Here is a 22,433-nt window from a genome sequence, read left to right on the forward strand (position 1 = left end):
TATTCTTCAAAAGATTGTGTCCACTTCATCTTTCTTTATATAGTAATATAGATCGGAATTTTAATTTAAGATAGGTCGTAACCTTGACCAAAGATCATTGTAGCAAGTTTTAAAGTCAGTTCAAGAAAGTGAAAAATTTATGTGACCATAGGATGTATCATTTTTAGCTCTACTGGTCAGAGACCAGAAGAGCTTATGTGATAGTAATGCGTCCGTCGTCCGTCCATCTGTCTGTCTGTCTGTAAACAATTTTTCAAAATGCTACTCCTCCTACAGTTTTGGTCCGATTTCAATAGAACTTGGCAGACAAGTAGACTACACTAAGATACATAATTCTGTGCATCGGTTTTTGATTTCGATGAACGGTGTTACCGTGGTTACTAAAAATAGAAATTTCTGGGAAATTCTTTCAAAATGATACTCCTCCCACAGTTTTGGTCTGATTTCAATATAATTTGGCACACAAGTAGACTACACAAAGATACATAATTCTGTGCATCGGTTTTTGATTTCAGTCTAGTCAAATTATCAAATTTTCCATCAAAATGTGAACTAATTGCAACAGTTTCAAAACTTAGTTTTAATCAATCTATGATATGATCTGAATATATAACAAAAAGTTTAGAAAAATTTATACATGGGAAAATTGAAAAATTGAGGTCATTATTGGGACGTATTGTGTTCACTCTGATTAAGTGTTAAACGAACAATGTAAAGTAGAAACTTCTATACTGGTTTAAAAAAAAAACATGTAAGTAGGGAAATAAACTTAACTGAATAAACTGAATTGGAAATATATTAAATTTTGGTTACTATATGTGTTGGTTGCCATGGAAACAGTACAAATTGAGAATATCAATTTGAACAATGAACCTTTACAAACACGAATACAGTCACTACGTTAGTTTACACACATACTCAAAATGCACTCTTTTGCCATAAATGCTTCAAAGAAATTATTTGGAAGATTTATGTAAAGAGGTGGTAACCATGGATACATTATATATGAATTTTACATGAAAAATTTCGGTATTCAGCAATGCTAAGTATAGCACGAATATACTCAATCACCAAAAGTTAAGAAACAATAAAAATGTTTTAATTCATATGAAAGGTAATATCCGAAAATAATTAGGAGCAGATTTAGAGGGGTCAGGGGACATCCCCCAATAAGAATTTTTTTATGAAAAAGTAGCAGAAAATGCCCCCCCCCCCCAAGAAAAAAAAACCTGAATCCCTCCTGTAACTGAAAGGTTTTCCCCGTATATGAAGAAAATTGTGGGAAGATCTCATAGAACCCCATTCCTCCCCGAAATAGATTTATGTTTTTATTCTGGATTAGGTAGGTTGTTAATTTTTTTTTGTCAAAAAATATTCTAAAATCTGAATTTTTTTTTACGCACAGCAAAGCTGTTCCCCATAGATTACATTGTAGTTGTGTTGTCCACCATTCAGAAAATTTTCTTTCAACTTTTGACACCAGTTTTGAGTCCCTGCAATATGATTGCTTGGTAACTTGTATAAAATAATAAAAAAAATACTCTGTTTACATCAGTATCATAAAATGCTTGTACACTATAATGAGTATGATGGTTCTTGCTTGATCAGAACTTGAACCCATCCCACATCCGGGTACCCTACAGGGTATTTCTTGTCACGAGTTTAATAAAAATGCTATCTTACTCATATCAAGTGGATCAATGTATTTCTTTCTTCCCTCCATAAAATGAAACCACGCTCTCCGGTGTGATAAGAACATAGCAACATTTAATGTTGCTTCATGGATGGTGATATTCCAAAAAATATTTCAAGATTTTTTTCAGTGTAACCCTCAACTACATTCAATAATATGAAGATAAGACACGTTTTTGGATAAAATCTGAAATTGTTATCCCTTGAAAATGATCATTGTTGACCAACATGTAACCGAATCAACAGTACTTAAATTGCACTGAGTACAAAATATCGTGAAATGTGCACGCAAAGGTCCTGCGCAGCTAATAATTATTATATTGTTACCCTTCTTAAATCTTAATGTATTTCAAACCGTTGCTATGTAATTTTACTTGAAGAGGGTGGGGGCAATTGAAAGCACACAGTAGATTATTTTATTCTTATTGATAAAAAAAATCTAAGGTTAAATTAAAGCACTTACATAAATGAAATGAAGTAAAAGAGAGCAAGCCAAGTATTTGTTTCAAGGAAGAATTAAATGTTAAACTCTTGGTAGATACTGCTAGTCAATTTTTACTTGTTCAAATTCATATGTAAAAGTATTATTAATGTTTGTTATATTTTCCCAAATATTTTTATCCTAACAGTAATAGAAATTATTAGACTTCGGCTTTAATCTAGGAATTCACCCGCATGGTGCAGTGGTTAGAGCATCTGCTCTAGAGTTGCGAAGTAAGGTGTCGATCCTTACGTCGCGGGTTCGAATCCCACTGTGGGATGTAGAGACCGGTCGGATAAGACCGTATAAACCGAGGTCCCGTGTCGCAGTAGGCACTGGCGCGAAAAAGATCCCTCACTGCTTAATGGCCCTAAGTGCTGAGTATAGAACAAAATGTGCAGCTCTCCACCGGCAAGTGGTGGCGTCTCCATATGCATGAAAAATTCTCGAGAGGGACGTTAAACAATATACAATAATAGTAGAAAGATTCACGTCCATCTACTTTTCTTTTTTCATGGTTGCTCTTATTAAGAAGTGACTTTGAAAGTGTTCCAGATTGTTCACATTCTAAAGCATGCTCATGGAAACGCCGTTATCACCAGTCCCCATAAAATGGAGCTTCAATAAGTGCCGCATCAGGCATTTTACTGTTGCAAAAATGATCATATGATCTACAAGGAGAAGTTAAAGTTTTTAAAAATGGGTTTAAAATATTTTGTTAAAAAGTTACATTAAGAATTTTAGAAATGAGCATTTAAGCATTTAATTCTGTCTAAACGATTCCATTTGATTTATTTCCATTACTATAAACATAATGCAGCTTTTGTACATGTATAGATGCATGGTGCAGTCTTTATAGAGAAATCAAAAGGTCAATATCAATTGGCTTTTTATATAAGGTTCGCTACTCTTTACAAAAGCAATAAGCAGTAAATCTGGAGAGCAAAAAAATTGTTTGAATCACACAGTTCAAATTTAAGTTCCGGAGATGCCTGAATAGAATTAAATATTTGATTTTTTTAAACTTAGAGACCTTCAAATCAAATCTTCATGTGATTCCATAAATTCTGTACTCTTTATTTCTAAATGATAATTTTCTATAAATTTTCTAGATATTTAATCAAAATATATTCTGTGATGATGCATATTACAGCTCTGATATACATTGTACTTGTCTGATAAGCTTCCTTGCTGAATTCTTTAGAAAAGGCTGTGTTGACTTATTTTGTATACAAACTGTGTTCCATACATTTTTTGATTCTTGTCTATAAATTGCAAAACTACTGAGGTATAAATGTCCATCAGGTGTTTAAAAATAAAATGAAAGTAAACACATTCACAATTAGGAATTTCACATACATGTATATTGTGAATACAAACAGCGTTCCATACATTTTGTTTACATGAATGGTAATTGCAACCATGTGTAGATGATATTTGGCCGGTGTGGAAGTCAAAACTTCACTTCTTTGAAAATCAAAATGTATAATTTTTTTTATTCAGTTTTGACTGCATATCAAACTACAGGTTAAAACAACAACTTTTAATGCTAAATGGCTATTGTTTACAGGCTGTCTGTCATAGAAAGCTCATATAGAAAAAGTACGGTGTGCAAATGGGTAATTCTAAATTCATATTGATCCCTAATTTTAATCTTTCGATTTCCCAACTTTCCCCTGAGTGAATTTTTCTAAACTTTTTATATGTGAGTTACTAATAGCTTATCTACAAATCTGCATTAAAATATGAACTGTTGCAATTAGTTCTCGTTTTTCAGTAGAATGACTAGACTACAAGTATACATTGAGTAAGGCCAGATGAGGCAAGTAATATTGAAGGTCATCTTTTAAGTCATTGCAAACATTCTTATTATAACCCCCCTCCCCCTTGCACAAACAAAGGCTGGGGTTAATTTAGAAATCGTCTGTCTGTCGTGCAATATTGTCAGGGTTATAACTTTATTATGGAGGATCTTTAAAAGTGTACTCTTAACATGGTACAAATATTCTGACCTTGACTCAAGGTCATTCTAGCAAGTCCAAGGTCACTGGCAGAAAAATATATTATGTCTATGATTTTTGTCCTGTCTTTAACTTCCTAATGGTAAAACATTAACAAATGAAAGTTTTCAAAATATAATGGTTATACATATACATGTACAAATTTATCATCAAGTTCAAAGTCACTGAGAGAATTTTTATTCTTCAAAAGATTGTGTCCACTTCATCTTTCTTTATATAGTAATATAGATCGGAATTGGAAGTTGAAACTTTTAATTTAAGATTAGGTCGTAACCTTGACCAAAGGTCATTGTAGCAAGTTTTAAAGTCAGTTCAAGAAAGTGAAAAATTTATGTGACCATAGGATGTATCATTTTTAGCTCTACTGGTCAGAGACCAGAAGAGCTTATGTGATAGTAATGCGTCCGTCGTCCGTCCATCTGTCTGTCTGTCTGTAAACAATTTTTCAAAATGCTACTCCTCCTACAGTTTTGGTCCGATTTCAATAGAACTTGGCAGACAAGTAGACTACACTAAGATACATAATTCTGTGCATCGGTTTTTGATTTCGATGAACGGTGTTACCGTGGTTACTAAAAATAGAAATTTCTGTGAAATTCTTTCAAAATGCTACTCCTCCCACAGTTTTGGTCTGATTTCAATATAATTTGGCACACAAGTAGACTACACAAAGATACATAATTCTGTGCATCGGTTTTTGATTTCAATGAAAGATGTTGCCGTGGTTACTAAAAATAGAAATTTCTGTGAAATTCTTTCAAAATGCTACTCCTCCTACAGATTTGGTCTGATTTTAATATAACTTGGCACACAAGTAGACTACACTAAGATGCATAATTCTTTGCATTGGTTTTTGATTTCGATGCACAGTGTTGCCATGTTTACTAAAAATAGAAATTTCTGTGAAATTCTTTCAAAATGCTACTCCTCCTACAGATTTGGTCTGATTTTAATATAACTTGGCACACAAGTAGACTACACTAAGATGCATAATTCTTTGCATTGGTTTTTGATTTCGATGCACAGTGTTGCCATGGTTACTAAAAATAGAAATTTCTGTGAAATTCTTTCAAAATGCTACTCCTCCTACAGTTTTGGTCCGATTTCAATATAACTTGGCACACAAGTAGACTATACTAAGATACATAATTCTGTGCATCAGTTTTTATTTAATGAGTGGCAAGGATCATTTTTCTATGTATTACTGATTTAAAGTCTCAAGTCCCAACTGCTACTTTTCTCTTCCTTTGTTTTAAGTATAAACCAGTAGAGCTACAGTCTCGACAGAGACTTCTGGTTATTTTTTATTTTTTTGGATAAAGTCATTTTTTCAAGGTCATGCAGGGTCGCATTTGGAACATTGTACATTGTATCTTGGAACTTTAAAAAATGCAAGTTGGGGGTATAATTTTGATGAGCTTTACAATATATGATAGAAACTTAAAATAAGTTTTAAACACAGAAAACATAATTTGGTCCAAGTTGTCAGTTGATATAACATTTATAGTTAGCAAATATCCTTGACTATATCAAACCATAGATTCACTCCTGTTTTGTTTAAATCAACATGAATGTATAATGTTAAAGACCATACATACAATCTTGGCAAAAAATTTAAGTAATACATGTAGTACCACTTCATAAGTATAACCAAGGTATGAGTGACTGGGTAAGAAAAATAGCAACAGTCCTACTTTCTAAATAAAACCGGGGTTTGTCAATATATGTCAACTCTTCAGTACACAAACAAAGTCAAGTTTGCATTGCTGTTCAGAAAATAGAACCTAATCCCCAGAATTAGCTTCCACTTGGATATAATGAAATATTATAACAGCAAACAAGAGGGCATAAGGACAAGATATTTCCATTAATCACTCAAGTCCACGTGTCATCTTTTAATAAGAAATAAGTCTTTGTTTGACATTTGATTCAGATATCTCATCCTCTATTAATTTGACTGCACTCGCCATTGTCCAAAGGAAACAGTAGATGGTTATGAAGATTCTGGAAACAAAGACCATCGAGCCCCTTGCCATCAGATATCGTAATATCTGATACCCAGATCTTGTGATCGAATATCTTGACACATACTTTGTGTAACGTCACACCATTACGGACCACATCTGTATACTGTATTGTTTTTTCGGTATGGAGGAGTATAATACCCACACATGTGGAAACAGCAGACCTGTTTGACCCATTCAATGACATTGTAGATTTCAAATTCCTAAATCCCTTTTTATCAGTGTAAGGGTACTTTAGGACTTTTGTGGGGTTGGGAAAATTGGAAGGATTATAAACAGACCAGTATGTTATATATCATTCCTTGTTGCACTTTTTTTGGGTGAGAGAGAGTCGGTTAGAGTAATAAAAACTTAATGACCAATATTCCCCCCATTTTTTTAGGTGGATGGGGGGTGGTGGTGGTGATTTGGGGGGGAGCGGATTTAGGATTTAGGGGATTAAAGTCTGACCAACAAGTGCGACTTCCTTAGCTTGTACTTTCATCAGGTTGAGATATTACCAATATGACCCCCCCCCCTCCCCCAATTATTTTTTGAGGGTGTTAGATTGTTATGTAGGATTATATAGCTAAATAATATGACTAGACCCTTTGTTCTTTTGTGAAAATTTGAGGGATCTGGGAGATGACTTCTGTATGGGTTGGACAGAATCAGAGGATTAAACCTTGATATTTTGACCCTCCCCTTTTGTTGTAAGGGTGGGAGAAAGTCAGGGGATTAACAACTGGCCAGTATGATTCTCTTTGTAGTAACAGAGTCTAGACTTAGACTAAGAAAATGTTCGGGGAATTATCCAGCCAATTAATATATAAATGAAGGTAACAAGTTTAACTCTTCTTAATCCCTATAAAAAAGCTGGGTTAAATTTTGTTCCAGACAAAGATCTTGTCTGTAGATCATTAAATCACTTGTCATCCCATGTCTTGTTTCAACTCTTAAAAAGTTTTTAAAAATTTTCCTTTGTTTATGAAAATTCCCTCTCTGAGATTCATATTAGTAAACAGGCTTTGTGAAATTGAATTTAAGGAAAACTTGTGTATTTGCATGAGTACAGTACATGTACATTCAACAAACAATTTCAAAATTTGCCTTTAATAATAGAGAATGAAACACTAATATTTAGTATGAGATCTAATTTTTAGTTTGGAAATCAAAGGATAAGAGAAGTATTGATAGGGGAAGGGGGTGGTTAGCCAAAAATTGTCAATTAATTTCTTTGTATGTCCTTCGGGATTCTGCAGTTTTACCTTCTAAAATCCTTCATGGAGAGAGACACCAACAACATATGGATCTTGCGTGTATCTTTTGACTTTGCTATCAATTGAATTTATTAAGAATGATTAAAAATGAAGAAATCTGAATATGTTGCATGAAACTTGTGAAAGGACTTGCAATGTTGCATAAGGCTTTGTGGGGTGCTTTTATTCCATTTGGTGTTCCTCGGTTACTTTACTTTGACATCCAATATTACCCAAAGAGCAATCCAATACCTGCATTAGGTGCATGTATATATACTTGCCATACAATCTTCCAATGCTGTCAAACTTGAAGGGTGGACAAGATTTATCATTTGTTCTCCTAGACAATGCATTGTTTGCATATTATCGAAAGTGACACTTTAAATTAGGCTGTTATAACACAAATTTCTTTTTGCTAAATTAAAACAAACTCTCTATTTGTTTTAGACCTGTCAAATCAAATAGAGGCTTTGGTCGTCGAGCAGTGGGGCTGTTTGAACTGAAATTGTAGGATACTTCGTGTGGATGCTTTATCAAAGAATTACTTCTAAAGTGTGTCTGTGAATTGTTTTTAACAAACAGAACACACTGGGAGGGAGGAAAAAAGAGAGCATTAGCTCTTTTATAAATGTCACCCCCTCCCCAAAAAGGGATCTCGACATACTTATATACATAGGTTCCAGATAGTTTAATTGTAGGCCAAGGATTTTGTATTTTTCATTTCTGCGCAAAATATATATGTATTTGAATTTATTTTTTTCATCATTCATTTTCATAAAGGAAACCAATCGGAATAATTCACGTTGGCTATTGTCTTTGGATACATATAAAGCCCAGTGGCTTAAGATCTTTTTAATATCTGATGGAAACACAAAAGAGTTCTTTGATTGATTTAGGAGATAACAAACGCCAGTGCTAAACCGGTGCTGCAAAATGGGGATACATAATTTAATTTTATTGTAAAAAATGTTCCGAAGCATTCCTGGTTACCTAGGCTGGGAAAGAAAATCCAAATTTGTTTGAACAGTTCTTGAACAGAAAAGTCTATATACACTTGTTTTAGTGGTGTGGTTTGTTCCATCATTGTAAAAAGTCTGAAAGGGGCTCTCAAGAACGGTGTGTTTAAATATTCCGCGATTTAAAACAATTTCATGCTTTAAAGAAATAACAAACTTGGCTAATGAGGCACTTGAGGAGATTTGGTATATAAATAACATGAAATTCTGCCCATCGGATCAGCTTTGGAGGTGATTGTAACAGAACATAGGAATATTCTTTTCAAGAGCTTGCAAGTGGGGAAAAAAGTTATTGTATTAATGAAAGCATGGAATTGCAGTGCTGGAAAACATTGCTAAATCTCAAACTAAATGTTTTGAGCATTCAAGAAGAACTTAGTAAGTAAATATATACATTTGAATTTGTAATTAAATGGGTGTATAAATCATTTAAAGGTTCTAAAAAATATATAAAATGGGAGTTCTTGACTTTAAAGAATAAATTTAAATTTTATTTAAGAGGGTAAATCAATTAAAGTATGTCTTAAAGAAGGTCATGTATAAAATACTTGATTTTTTAAAATCCTTTTCCACTTCAATTTGGAGTTTTGGAAAGATGTTACCAGACAGTTTAAAATAAAGTGCAAACGGTGAAATTTTTCTTTTAATTTTGATTCTTTATTTTTTGTTTTGATTGTTGAATTTTTAGAATACTTTTCCTATTTAAAAAGTACAGTAAAACAAGGTTTTAGCAAACTAATATGCTTATGATAAATTGTTGCTACAGTGAAGCAATTTTCATTTCCCTCACTTAGAAATTATATTGTGAGCTTAACAATTATAATGACATATGATGTTTATAATGAAGCAAAATTGTTCATCCCTAACAATGTTTTACTGAAAAAAGGATTTTAGTATGTTAGTATAATCTTGAACTTTATGGATTAAAATAAAGTAAGTGTTGATCAATTAAGTCATGCAAGAATTTTGATGGGTTTCTCTATTAGTTAATGGTAACCCTTTTAAATGACAATATTAAACTTATTTTATCTAGTACATACTTGCACTTAGTGTTGCTACTGAAATTGACTACATCAACGAGGGAGAAGGTACTTGTTTAAAATGCTCCAATACCAAATCAATATAGTATTGTGGGACATATTTTCATCTTTGCAAATTATAAGACTTCTAGACTACCGTATACAGTCTAAAGTCCCAATTTAGAAGTTGGGCAATATGGTTGTAACTATAATTGTTAGTCATTTTTAGATTTGTGAATTTTCACATTGTTGTCTTCTAAAGAACCATAGAACCAAATTTAATGAAACTTGCAAAAAAGTATCCTTGTATGAAGGGGATTTAAATTGGTTTGAATGAAGGGACATCACACCCTCTTTCAAGAGAAGATAAGTACCGGTACATGTAATAAGAATCAGTAAAAATTACAAGGCATTTTTAAAAAAAATCTTTATAAGAGCTAATAGGCCAGCAAAGTTGAATCTTTTTTTTTTGAAAGCTTCAATCATCACATAATAAAGCATTCTGAGACTCTGAGACTCAATGTCATACCGTATAAGTATAGAATTTTTAGCGAGGATTTAATTTTGGCATTATTAGCGAGGGTGTTGACATCGCTAAAATTAAATATCGCTAAAAATTAATTGTGTTTTATTTGTAATAGCTTCTTTAGTTAGCATTTTAAAGTCGCTAAAATTACTTCTCGCTAAACGTAAAATACCAGATTTTAGGTAGAAATTGCTAATTTGTGTCTTGCTAAAATTTCCACTTATACGGCATTTTAATGTCCTCATATAGGGCCAAAATTACTCAGGTAAGTATTGTAGCCCATGGACCCCTTGATGATCTCAAATACATGTACTATGCAGCATACTAGATACAATTTACATGTAGCAGGACAGATATTTTACAGTTGTAGAACATTTCTAATTTATTATGAAACACACATTTTCAAACTGAAATCCACAGTTTGCTACCTGTAAGATGTTTATACATGAAAGTTATACATAAGTATAAATATTTAAGGATGGAAAGTAAATTTAAACAGTTATATAGGTCTGTGTTCTTTCTTCAGATTTAAAGTTTCTCTTAAAGAAGAACCATGGCTAATTAGTGACCACAGGTCACTGTTAATTTCTTTTGTAATATTTGATAAGCGAGGAGTGTTTTTATATATTTGTTTGGGAAAATAAAATTCTTTTTGATTATGACATGGTAGAATACTGTTATATGTATCATAACTCAACTTCACTTAGTTGCAAGGAGTGTTTTTTGAAATATTTGTTTTGGAAAGTAAAATTCTTTTTGATTATGGCATGGTAGAGTACTGTTATATTTATCATAACTCATTTTGAAGGAGTTGAATTATAATTTTCATAACTTCTTCATAATCAAATTTGCCTGTTTGCGTCAATACATTTGTAACAGTACTTGGCAATCCTGTAAAGTTTTTTGTCAAATCGGCGAAACCTCTGTAAGAAATGGCAATAAATGATTTAACAGAATTATGACACAATTAAAAATACTAAAACACATTACAGGTATGTTACCTTTAATCATTTACGTCCAAGCGGTCAGGGTACTCCTGACCAGTAGGACGATTAGGCTAATCTCGTAAAATCTGATTTTGTCATTTAAAACAGCAAGTCACTAAAGGTTGAATATCAGATTGTCAGGTTAGATGTACCTGTAACAAGTACTGGGTTAACCATAAGTTCCTAAATAGTATTTCTTGAAGTCCTAATATTTGGTATAGATTAAATTTGTACTTTTAAAAGTGGACGGAAAAAATGGTGCTCAGAAATTTGGAGTTTACTCAAACTGCCCTTGAATTGAAATTGAATTTTTTAAGGATTCAGGAACATCGTAAGTTGAAAAATTTTATTTTTTCTCTCCCATTTTTGCTTTTTTTGTACATTTGCATATGTAAAAAAAAATATTTACAAGCTCTTTTTTTTTTTTTTTGATTTGCAATTATTTTACAAAGGTCGTACTATAAAATTATTTTCTGAGATGAATTTATATAAATTTATGTTAAATAAACTATTCAATCCATGGAATTTGCAATTAAGTGCAGTATGTTGCAAGGGATCACAACTTCTTAGATTCTCATAAGCAGAGATTTTAAAATTTCAAAAGTTTTACCAGATATAAGTACATTTGTATTTCTTAAATGTAAATGTTTGAATACTTTTTCATTCTATTTGATAAATTGTTTGAAAATATCTAATTTTTTCTTGTCCTGGCTGATACTTTATTGAAAGAAGATTCTGTAGCAAAGGTTATTCAGAACTTTTTTTTTAGAAAATAGTATTCATGTTATTACGTATTTACAAGTGGTATAGAAGCGCTGGAAGCTCATACCCCTGGTAGTGACTGAAAAATGCATTCAACCTAAGGTTGTCCTTGACCCAAGATCTTTTGGGCAAATGCTGATAAACCAAATATGATGCCTAAAATGAATGTTATACTTAAACTTGTGCAGTTAGACTTATCCAGGAAATTTATAAGGTCACGTATCAAAAAGGATGGGCTCTTCTTTTAAATTTATAAGGTCACGTATCAAAAAGGATGGAAATTTATAAGGTCACGTATCAAAAAGGATGGGCTCTTCTTTTGCTAGCTGGCTTACAGTACCTCTTCGGTTATATGTAAATGTATTTTGTAGAAGAATTCTGGAATCATGTTTTAGTTGATAAATTCTAAATATGATGCCTTTTTTTACAAAACAATTTCTTTTTTTACAGTGCATTCCTTTCTGAAGGATGACCTTCACCTTCTTCAGAAGTTGGAGGATGGTCAGGATCAGTGTTTGATGCTGACAAAGAAACCCAAGTCCTCCGTAAAACAGGTATGTAAAGAAACCCAAGTCCTCCGTAAGACAGGTACGTAAAGAAACCCAAGCCCTCTGTAAAACAGGTACATAAAGAAACCCAAGTCCTCCGTAAAACAGGTACGTAAAGAAAACCCAAGTCCTCCGTAAAACAGGTACGTAAAGAAACCCAAGTCCTCCAGGTACGTAAAACAGGTAAAACAGGTACGTAATGAAACCCAAGTCCTCCATAAAACAGGTACGTAAAGAAACCCAAGTCCTCCGTAAAACAGGTACGTAAAGAAACCCAAGTCCTCCGTAAAACAGGTACGTAAAGAAACCCAAGTCCTCCGTAAAACAGGTACGTAAAGAAACCCAAGTCCTCTGTAAAACAGGTACATAAAGAAAACCCAAGTCCTCCGTAAAACAGGTACGTAAAAAAAAACCAAGTCCTCCGTAAAACAGGTACGTAAAGAAACCCAAATCCTCCATCAAACAGGTACGTAAAGAAAACCCAAGTCCTCCATAAAACAGGTACGTAAAGAAAACCCAAGTCCTCCGTAAAACGGATACGGAAAGCAAACCCAAGTCCTCCATAAAACAGGTACGTAAAGAAACCCAAGTCCTCCATAAAACAGGTACGTAAAGAAACCCAAGTCCTCTGTGAAGCAGGTATGTTAAAGAAAACAATGTCCTTTGTGAAGATTGCACAAAAGTGGTGACCGAGGGGTCAGTCAGGATTTTACTTCATTTGTTTATATGATGTCAAGGTCAAATGACTAAAAAATTAAATGTTCTTTGATATAGGCTGTAACATTTCAATGCTTGAACTGCTGATGATTATTTTATAAGCTCATCAGTCGTTATTATTCAGGGGGTACTATTATTATTCTTTATTGCTTAATACATACGTATTATCACAATATTATTACAAATATAATTAAGAGAAAAAACAGATTGGCATGGTATGGTATGGTATCAATACATGAAAAAGCAGCGCCTAGTTTATTTAATGAAGTCACTTGGTATGGCGCCTCTATACATTAAATATAACAAATTTGACTCACATAATAAATGTAAATAAATATACTGATATAACGATTGGACAAACGAAGAATGGATCACATCTTTTCATTTCTTAACTTAAAAGCTAAATGCAAAAATTTACCTAACTTACACAGCTCAGAAAAATTTTGTACACTCAATAATTGGACTAGTTTGAATGCGGATGGTTTTTTCCAGTAATAACTTTTGATATATTTACTTCTCACGTCCTTGTAAAGGGGACAAATTAAAACAAAATGAAATTCGTCTTCTATGATATTTTTACAAAATTCACAAAATCTAAATTCCTTTACAATATTTCTATGCCTGCCAGTTTCAATTGCAAGGTTATGGGAAGACAATCTTATTCTACTTATTTGTTTTTTATAAAGATTAGGTATTGACTTTCTTAAATAATATTGCAAGGTTAAATAATCTACAATGTGTCTGTAAAAAATACATTTTGTTGAACAATTAATTTCTGCCATGAGATTTTGTATGAAATTATCTTTTATTCTTTGTTTGATTACAGGAAATTGTTTACAAATCATTTCTTTGTCTTGTTCAAGCCAGATAAATCCGAGTCCATTCTCATAAAGTTTTTGTTTGATATTTACAACCCAATTATCAGAGTGTCTGCCGGAATATTCACATTCATTGAACAAATATTCATAACACATTTTCAAAATACAATTGTCAGTTTTTAACAGCTTGAACCAAAAGTTAAAAATGCGAAAAATGCGAACAATTTTCATAGGCAGTCTACCAGTTTCAACATAAATCATGGCAGTATTTGTGCTCCTTCTAACACCTAAAACATATTTAATAAAGTCCAAGTGTACTTTTTCAATATCACTAGCATTGTGTCCCCCCCATATTTCACAACCGTAATTCAATATGCTTGCAACATAAGTATCAAAAAGTGAAAACATTGTCTCAGTATTTAGACACATTTGGTTGATTTTTGATTTCATCGAAAACATTGCTTTTCTACCCTGGATTGCCAGCTGTTTTTGTGTATTATTAAATTTTCCATTATAATTCCATTATAATTCAAAAGTACACCGAGGTATATAAATTGGTCAACAATTTCAATTGGTTCACCATTTAGATGCCATTTTTCTTCCTTACGTATTTTACCTCCGTTTCTAAAAATAACAATTTTTGTTTTCGATATATTAACAGACAGGTTCCATTTCGTAGAACAATCATATAATGTATTTAGCATTCTTTGAAGCTCATCTATCGATTCTGGAAAAATAACCATATCATCTGCATACATTAAAACAAATAAATTCAATTCTTGTAAATCAACCGGAACATTTCCTTGTTTTAAAAACTCTAACTAGAAAGTAGCTATGCTTTGTATACTACAATATGACCATCATTGAAGCTTAGTAGAAGTAGAATGATCACTCCATGATAGTAAAGATAGTGGGTTCAAACACCGTTTTGACTGACTTTGATTAAAAATAAGAAAATGTAAAGGAAATAAATGACAATTTCAGTAACATTTTAGTTATATTTGGATTTTTTTTTTACAGATGCTAAAGTCCCAGAGCTGGACAAACCTTACATCTCCCTCAAACTCTAGTGTCTTTCACAAAACTGATGAAGAGGACTTCCGCAAAAAGTTCAAATCTAAGGTAAATAACTTTTTAAATGAATTTTGAAAATATGTTCTTTAGTTAAGGAAAGACCATACTGAACAAATTTTGTCTTTGCAGATGAAGAAGAAGCCATCATCTGAGTATCGCTTAGCTCCTGTCAGAGATTTGTCACCTCAGAACAACTCATCTGACGATGGAGGGTTCCTAAGTCATCCTCGTACCACGGTCAATCGCTGGAGGAGAATGGATGACACAGTGTCCGACCTCTCTGTGTCCAGTGGCTATAAATCCTTAGACAGGAAGGATCACAATAGCTTTCTGAGGCGATCCTCTCAACCAAGAGAGGCACAGAACAACTATCAACAGCTTCGCAAGGATGGAAGGCAATACCAAAGCCACAATGACATCTACTTCCAGTCTCCCAAGAAAGTTGTCAACATACTGTCTGAGGATGACAGCTGTACCATAAAGAGTGATGAATTTTATTCAGACACCAATACCCAAGCTAATACAACTCTGACTTCAGAGCTTGATGAATCAAAAGATCAAGAAACAGTGGCCAGATCTCACAGCTTGGGAGATCTTTCTACTGGTTTGACTTTGTCATTAGTGGGGCAGAGAAAAGCTGAGAGTATTCAGAGTCTACCCTTAGCCTCCCAGAAAAATCCCCCCAGGAAGACAAGTTATGCCAAACGGAAAGCAGAGGTGAGGAGTCAAGCTAAACACCCTAAAGGCAATAAAAATAGACAGAGTATAGAAAGTCAGATACAGAGCATAATTCAGGCTGGGGAAGAGAGCGATGTTACGTCAACCACACCTGAGATGAACGGGACTCCCACCCAGCCCATTATCTGCAAATCAAACAGTAATTCACAACTGATGAAAGAAAGTTCCCAAACATCACTGAATAATGTACATCGAGCATTAAAAGCAGACTTGCTTCCCGACAAGCATGGGATAAGCATGACAAAAGCCGAGAAAGAAGAGGACAATTCTTCTGATAAAAGCAACCAATCAGCTAGGAGTACTGTCAAAACACCCAACAGACCTCGACGAACTCTTCCAGTGGTGCCAAAAGGTTCGGAGGAGGTTGGAGAGAAGAAGAAGAAGTACAGCGAGATGATGAAGATGAGGGTGTTTCTTCACAGCAGTAACAGCTGTACTTCTTTATCAAGACAATCTCTCCTGTCTCCAGGGTCTGAAGGCACATCACAAAATGACTCCCAGACAGACACACCATCAGACAGGGAAGTGTCAGAGCTTTTTAATGGGCATTCAACGAAGCCCCTAAGACAGAACCAGTTTACGGATTCCAACATTCATGATGGTCAGATAGTCAATAGCAATGGGTTAGCTTTCAATGGGAATGTGCATTCCTCCTTACCTTCTGGGGTGAGGTCATGTGATTCTGGACAGACTACTATGAGGTCATGTGATTCAGGTCAAGCCACACTGATGTCACTCAGCAGTACAGTGGATTCAGGATATCTCACCACAGATGCTGAGAGTGATATTTCTTCCTATACCAGAAGCTTACAGATATCTGCTCACAACTTCTATTCCTCCAACAAATTAAATGGCTATGGACTTGGAGGTGGCCCAAAACAGGAAAGTGATAGAAGTTTTGTTAGTGCACAGCAGCTGCATCAAAAGTCACCAAAGCAACATATGGCCCCCATGAATAACATGTACCCAAATAATAATCCTGCAAGACATCCATTAAATCCAATGGTGCAGAATCACAATTCTCAATCTCAGATGAATACTTCATTTACTTCCCAAGTAAAATCCCCAAACTCTGAAAGACAAGTGTTCATCCCAAACAATGTTCATCAAGATAAATCTCTTGAAGTTATTCGAAGGAATTCAACTTCAAATTCTCAGAGTGAAAAAGCAAGGAATTCTTATTCACAACCAAATGATTTTAACCCTCAAGGCTTGAGACAAAGTGTTTCAAAAGACCTAAATTCAAATGAGACAGGACAGAAAGTGAGGCCATTATCTGCCCAAACCTCTGGCCTTCGAATACAAGACAGCACCGTTTCTTCTACTCAACAACTGATGGAAAATTCTCAACATTCTCAAAACTCTGCCATGCCATCTTCTGCAGGACACTCTGCTGTCCCAAAGAAAACAGATCATCAGTATTTGATGAAGTCAATCTCAGCTGAGAAATCGGTCAGAAAAGATCTGATGGACAATTTCTCTCCCGAAAATTGTATCTCCCATTCCACCCCTACCTCAAAAGGGCTTTCTTACAGTAATACTCTTCCAAGATCTGCTAACCCTTACAATCAAAAGGCACTGGGCAGTTCTTCGTCTGTCAAACAATTCTCCAGCCCTCAGCCCGTTAACTTCACAGGGAGTGGTGCTCTTAACTGTGATATGAACCATGTGAAATCAAAATATACTTTGTCTTGCCACACCGATTCATCAGAGAATCAAACTCCCGTCAATTCCAATGTGAAATATTCCACGGAAAGCTCAGGATTGAATAATAATAATACTTACATGTCTACCTCAGCACCAGGGCTTACTTCGAGTTACGGTGTTCCAAATAAATTATCGGCTAAAGTGTTTAACCATGACTACGTGAATGTGCAAGGAAGGGAAATCAGGCTAGGTGTGAACTATGATTCGGTGGATCCAAATTCTTCAGACGGTTCCAATATTTATGAGGAATTTAACCACAACGGTTGTCAAGAATGCATTAAGCAAGAATTTCAAAGTCAGGGACCCCTTTTTCCTAGAAACAATGTACCTGAGACTGTTTTTGTTCCCCAGAATGTAGGAATGAAAGTTCCAAGTCTGTTCCAATTACTTCAAAGTTATGACCTTCACCCCTTGTACATAAAACTCTGTGATAACCTCCCTGCCTCAGACTTCATTACATTCTCTGATTGCTCCATTGCACTGCAGAGCATGAAGCACGACAAAAGAGATGCCATAGCAATATCTACCCCCCACGGTAAATGTGCTACAATAGGGGGTCCTGGAAGTGCCTTCACTCCTGTCAAGAACGCTGTTGTTAGTACGTCCTCGACCTTCTCCATGGTAACGGTTGCCAACGTTACCACCCCAGCAGGATGTGACTTTGCAGGGATTCAGAAAGGGGACATTGTTATTGAGGTTTGTAGGAAGTTCAAATAAAAAAAATTGGATTTGTTGTTTTGTCAAGAACTTCTTCCATATTTTTAATTTAAAAAAAAAAAGAAATTGAGTTAAAATTCTCTTTTCTTTAAGTAATGTACAACATACCTGCAGTACTTCAGTGATAATTTAACTTCAACTTGTGTAAGCCTGTTAGGGCATGATTCTAATTAAAAATGTTTAATGAGATTAATTTTTCTTCCAGGTAAATGGTGCTACTACAATGTCCATCCCTGCCGTGTCACTGAAGGCTGCTATCCAGTCACAGCCAGGGGACATCAGACTGCTGATTGCCAGGCCAAAGGAGGAGAAAGAAAAAGAAGTACGGATAGAGTTTGATTTTTTATAGATTTTTAATCTGACATTTTAAATGCTCTTATTCTTGTAATATTTAGTGATGAAATGCAAGATGGTATTATTTACATGTGTAGGTTTTGGTATAAAATTTTCGATAATTTATTGCAATAATACTCTTTTATAATACCTTGAAAAGAAAAGAAAAAAAATATTTGAACATCTTTAACAATTTAACAAAGAAAATGTTAAATATTCTGAATAGGAATGTTCGTTCAACCACAGATTTAGATCTTATATTTACTTGAGTGTGATCAAGGGAGGCAACTTTTATTTGAAATATTGTTTTTGTTGTATTGTAGATTGAAACACTGGAGAAGAAAAATGAAGAAATAGACAACCTGAAAAAGCAATTAGCCACCATGTATATGGACCTACAAAAGAAAAATAGTGCTTTACAGGAGCTAAATTCTCAGAGAAATGTGACAATTAAAACCCGAAAACCAGAAATTAATGGAAACGTCATGAGCCATGAAGCCATTTTGAATGCTTTAAGTGAAGATGAATACATTGTTTGATTAATATTTGTTTGGAGAATATTTTAAATGTTCATTTTGTCATGAATATTTTTCATCATTGAATCATTTTTCTAACAGAGGAAATTCAGAAGAAATCAATTAACTTAACTTATATAGTCACTCGCTCATCAGTAACAATAGGTATCCATGTAAACATTTAATTATTTGTTTTTTCTTAGTGCAATGAGAAGAGATGTGAGAATGTTCAGTTTAATAAGTGAATTATTTGTTATCATTGCTGAGTTATAAATAGATCTGATGCAACTTACAGATATCACTGTTAGGTTCCCTTTTGCAATACTGGAATCATATTATTCTTGTCAGATGTTTTTGAGTTCAGAATAATAAATTAAGGAGGAAAAGATTTTGAGAATTTCTTTATTTCTTCATTGGACTGAAAATCTTATAGTTGTCGGTCATTTGAACAGTTAAATTATAAAAATTTCAGTCTGATATTGGAAAGTTAAATTCAGTAAAATATTTTAACATATGACAAAGTTTACAGTCAAGAGCCATTAACATTACATTCAACAAATATATATTGATATTTGGAATTGAGTTAACTAGAAAGAATTTTCCACTTTTGAAAAGACACAAATTAGCTGTCACATGACAAAAATAGTAATACTTGTATGTAAGTATCTGTCTCTAAAATTATTCATCTTTGTGAATAAGTATTTTAAAAAAGTAATGGTTATTTCTAGGGATGTCAAATCGGTCAATTTTCAATACTCGGTTACTCGGACGTTTTTCCGATCGAGTACCCGGGTACTCGGTAAAAGTGTAAGTAAATTGAAGACTGTAAAACATTGTAAACTCTTGTAGAAATAAAACCAGATGCACTTATAGGAGGTTAGCTTATCTGTTGTAATAATGATGAGCACTTCGTGCCCGATGAAATTTAATATAGCAATTTTTAAATTCAATTTATTTATCAGATAAAGATAAGAAATAAAATCATAAGTTGTTCACTGTGTTTTTGTTTAAAAAAATAATCTGCTGCGTAATTGTATAATGTAACTCTTCGTCGTGTTTGACAACCAGGTATCACTATCAGTCGTCAGAGCTACGTACAGTATCAACTTGAACTTGATCAAGTTCTCCTAATAGAGCGGATTTACGATTTTAGTACACTTGTTCGATCCGAGATTTATATAGTATTACGGGACGGTATTTTGTAGTTTGATGCAACGATGGACATCAGTTTTTTTTAAGCCTTTGCCTTCAACCAGTTGTTTTGGCATGTAATCAAACACAACCATATCAACAATCACACGTGGTAATATCATCCGCTCTTTTCCCGAGAATTTACGGCTTCTCGGAGAATTGACAAAATTATCTAATTTATTTAAACATAATGGATCTTAAACGATGTTCAGTGAAAACAAATAATTAAAGCCAAACAAAAAATAAGGGAAGAAGGCAGCCGCAGGTGAGAAAAGCCAGGTACCCCAGGTACTTGGTCACGATAATTACTGTATAAACACTGCCACAGGCGATAACGGTCATTTAGAGTCGTAGTAAACCCTAATTACTGTATGTACAAGTGCAATGAGCATTTTACGCTTTAAAACGGATTGTTTAATGCATTAATAAATAATATAAGAAATATTCAAAAATAAACGTCCGAGTAACCGAGTACCGATTTTAGTATTCGATACTCGGACGTTCGATCGAGTACCCGGTTAACCGGGTACTCGTTGACATCCCTAGTTATTTCTTAAATTTACACAAATTATGTACCAAAATGAACATAAAATGCTCAGGTGAGCATGTTGCCCATGGGCCTCTTATTATTATACAGTCTGAACCTATGGAGTCATCCTCGCAAGCAACGTGATTCCTATATTGTTGATTTAGGACCCCTTCAGATCATCACATATGTTCAAAGAGATGAATTGGATACTTGTAAGAGAAGCTAAGTTTTTGCAGAATAAACTTAAAGTGTTTCGATTTCTTATTGGCTTACAGGATCAAGACGAAATTTCTTAAACCCAGTTGCCCATCGCCGTATAAGCAGAATTTTTAGCTATGATTTAATTTTGGCATTATTAGCGAGGGTGCTGAGATCGATAAAATTGAATGTTATATCTCTAAAAATAATTGCTTTTTATTTGTACTAGATTCTTTAGAGAGCATTTTAAAATCACTAAGATTACATCTAGTTAAAAATGAAATACCATTTTTTTTATCGCTAAATTTCGGTTTCGCTAAAATTTCCACTTTAATACAGGGGTGCTCAAAAACACAAAATTGGCTACTCAAAATATTTCGGGAAAATCTGGAATCCAGGATTGTTTTGTGGAAGGGTAAGGTTAAATTCTTCTGCCCCTCCCCCTTTCACCTTCTTCCTTATTTAGTCCATAGATTGAAAAAAAAAATCCCTAAATTTGTGTCACATCTACAGGATATTAAGAAACATTCTCCAAAATATGATCTGGCTGTAGTGTAAAATGTTAAAAGCGTTCTGGGAACTAGTTTTTTTGTAATAAAAATCAATTTAATTTTTCGCCCTCACTATTCATAATATAGTAAAATTTTACTGCACATATACAGCTCACTCATTCATATTAGAAATGACTTCAGTGGCGGATCCCACAGGTACTTGTGGACAGGACCCCCCCCCCCCCCCCCAATTTTTTTTTTTTTTTTTGAATTTTTTTTTCACAAATTATATTTATTATATTTATTCATCATGTGTACCATATGAAAAAATCATGAAACCCCAAAATAATCGTTCCACCACAAAAACACCCCACTAAAGAATCTTGAAGGATTGAAGGAGGGCGTTTTGTGATCGGAGGAGGGGCCCACAGCAACACACAAAAAATGATTTATTAAAACTAATGTATATTTTGGACACACTTTTTGGGCGAGCACCGTGGACCCCCCCCCCCCTTCTACTTGGCTACTTCTAAAATGTAAGAGAGTTGAAAAGGATGGTTTTGTATAAGAGGCATGTTTCTATCGCAAATAGCATTTTCCCAGTCTCCAAGTTTGCAGATCGACAGAAAACATACATGTACCAGCTAGCATTGTCCTGATTACAATATACCCGATTTCTTTTAAAACGCGGGATGATTAACTCTACCAGAGGCAACTGATTGTTAAAATTAGAGTTATCGCTCTGTGGCCTTTACTTTCTTGGAGGTCGGTGAAAAAATGTTGAGAAGCTCTTCTGTAAGGTATTTTGTATACTAAGTATTTTGTATTTACAATGTGTTTCTGATATAGCATCTCCGAAACAAACTTCAATATTAAGAAAACTCGACCCCTGAATTTTCTGCATTCATTCAAAGGAAAACAATGTTCTTTTAACGAAAATAAATTCTTTATTATATACCTTTATATACCTTTAAAAATTCTATAATAAAAAAAATGCCGTATATTTCCAATGTTTCACGGTGCGGGTACAAAAAAATTAATGTTTGACCGCTGAGTGAGATGTTAGACCTGTCGATGAGATGTTGATCGACC

General features: G+C 33.9%; 1 protein-coding gene across 9 annotated transcripts in view; it reads left to right on the forward strand.

The window, feature by feature from the left end:
* Positions 1-19,310, forward strand: part of LOC134256167 (uncharacterized) — a 45,383-nt gene extending 26,073 nt beyond the window's left edge. For 6 of the 9 annotated variants that reach the window (XM_062738801.1, XM_062738798.1, XM_062738799.1 and 3 more), the window contains exons 3-7: positions 12,216-12,319; positions 14,869-14,970; positions 15,052-18,063; positions 18,290-18,406; positions 18,741-19,310. In XM_062738801.1, the coding sequence (XP_062594785.1) occupies positions 12,284-12,319; positions 14,869-14,970; positions 15,052-18,063; positions 18,290-18,406; positions 18,741-18,956 (3,483 nt within the window). In that variant the 5' untranslated portion in view covers positions 12,216-12,283 and the 3' untranslated portion in view covers positions 18,957-19,310. The other 3 variants (XM_062738797.1, XM_062738802.1, XM_062738803.1) reach the window with 3 other exon arrangements.
* Positions 19,311-22,433: the final 3,123 nt, after the last annotated feature.

Source organism: Saccostrea cucullata, unplaced genomic scaffold, assembly GCF_032062105.1.
Source record: "Saccostrea cucullata isolate Sc308-1 unplaced genomic scaffold, CSIRO_AGI_Scuc_v1 ctg204, whole genome shotgun sequence".
NCBI lineage: Eukaryota > Metazoa > Mollusca > Bivalvia > Ostreida > Ostreidae > Saccostrea > Saccostrea cuccullata.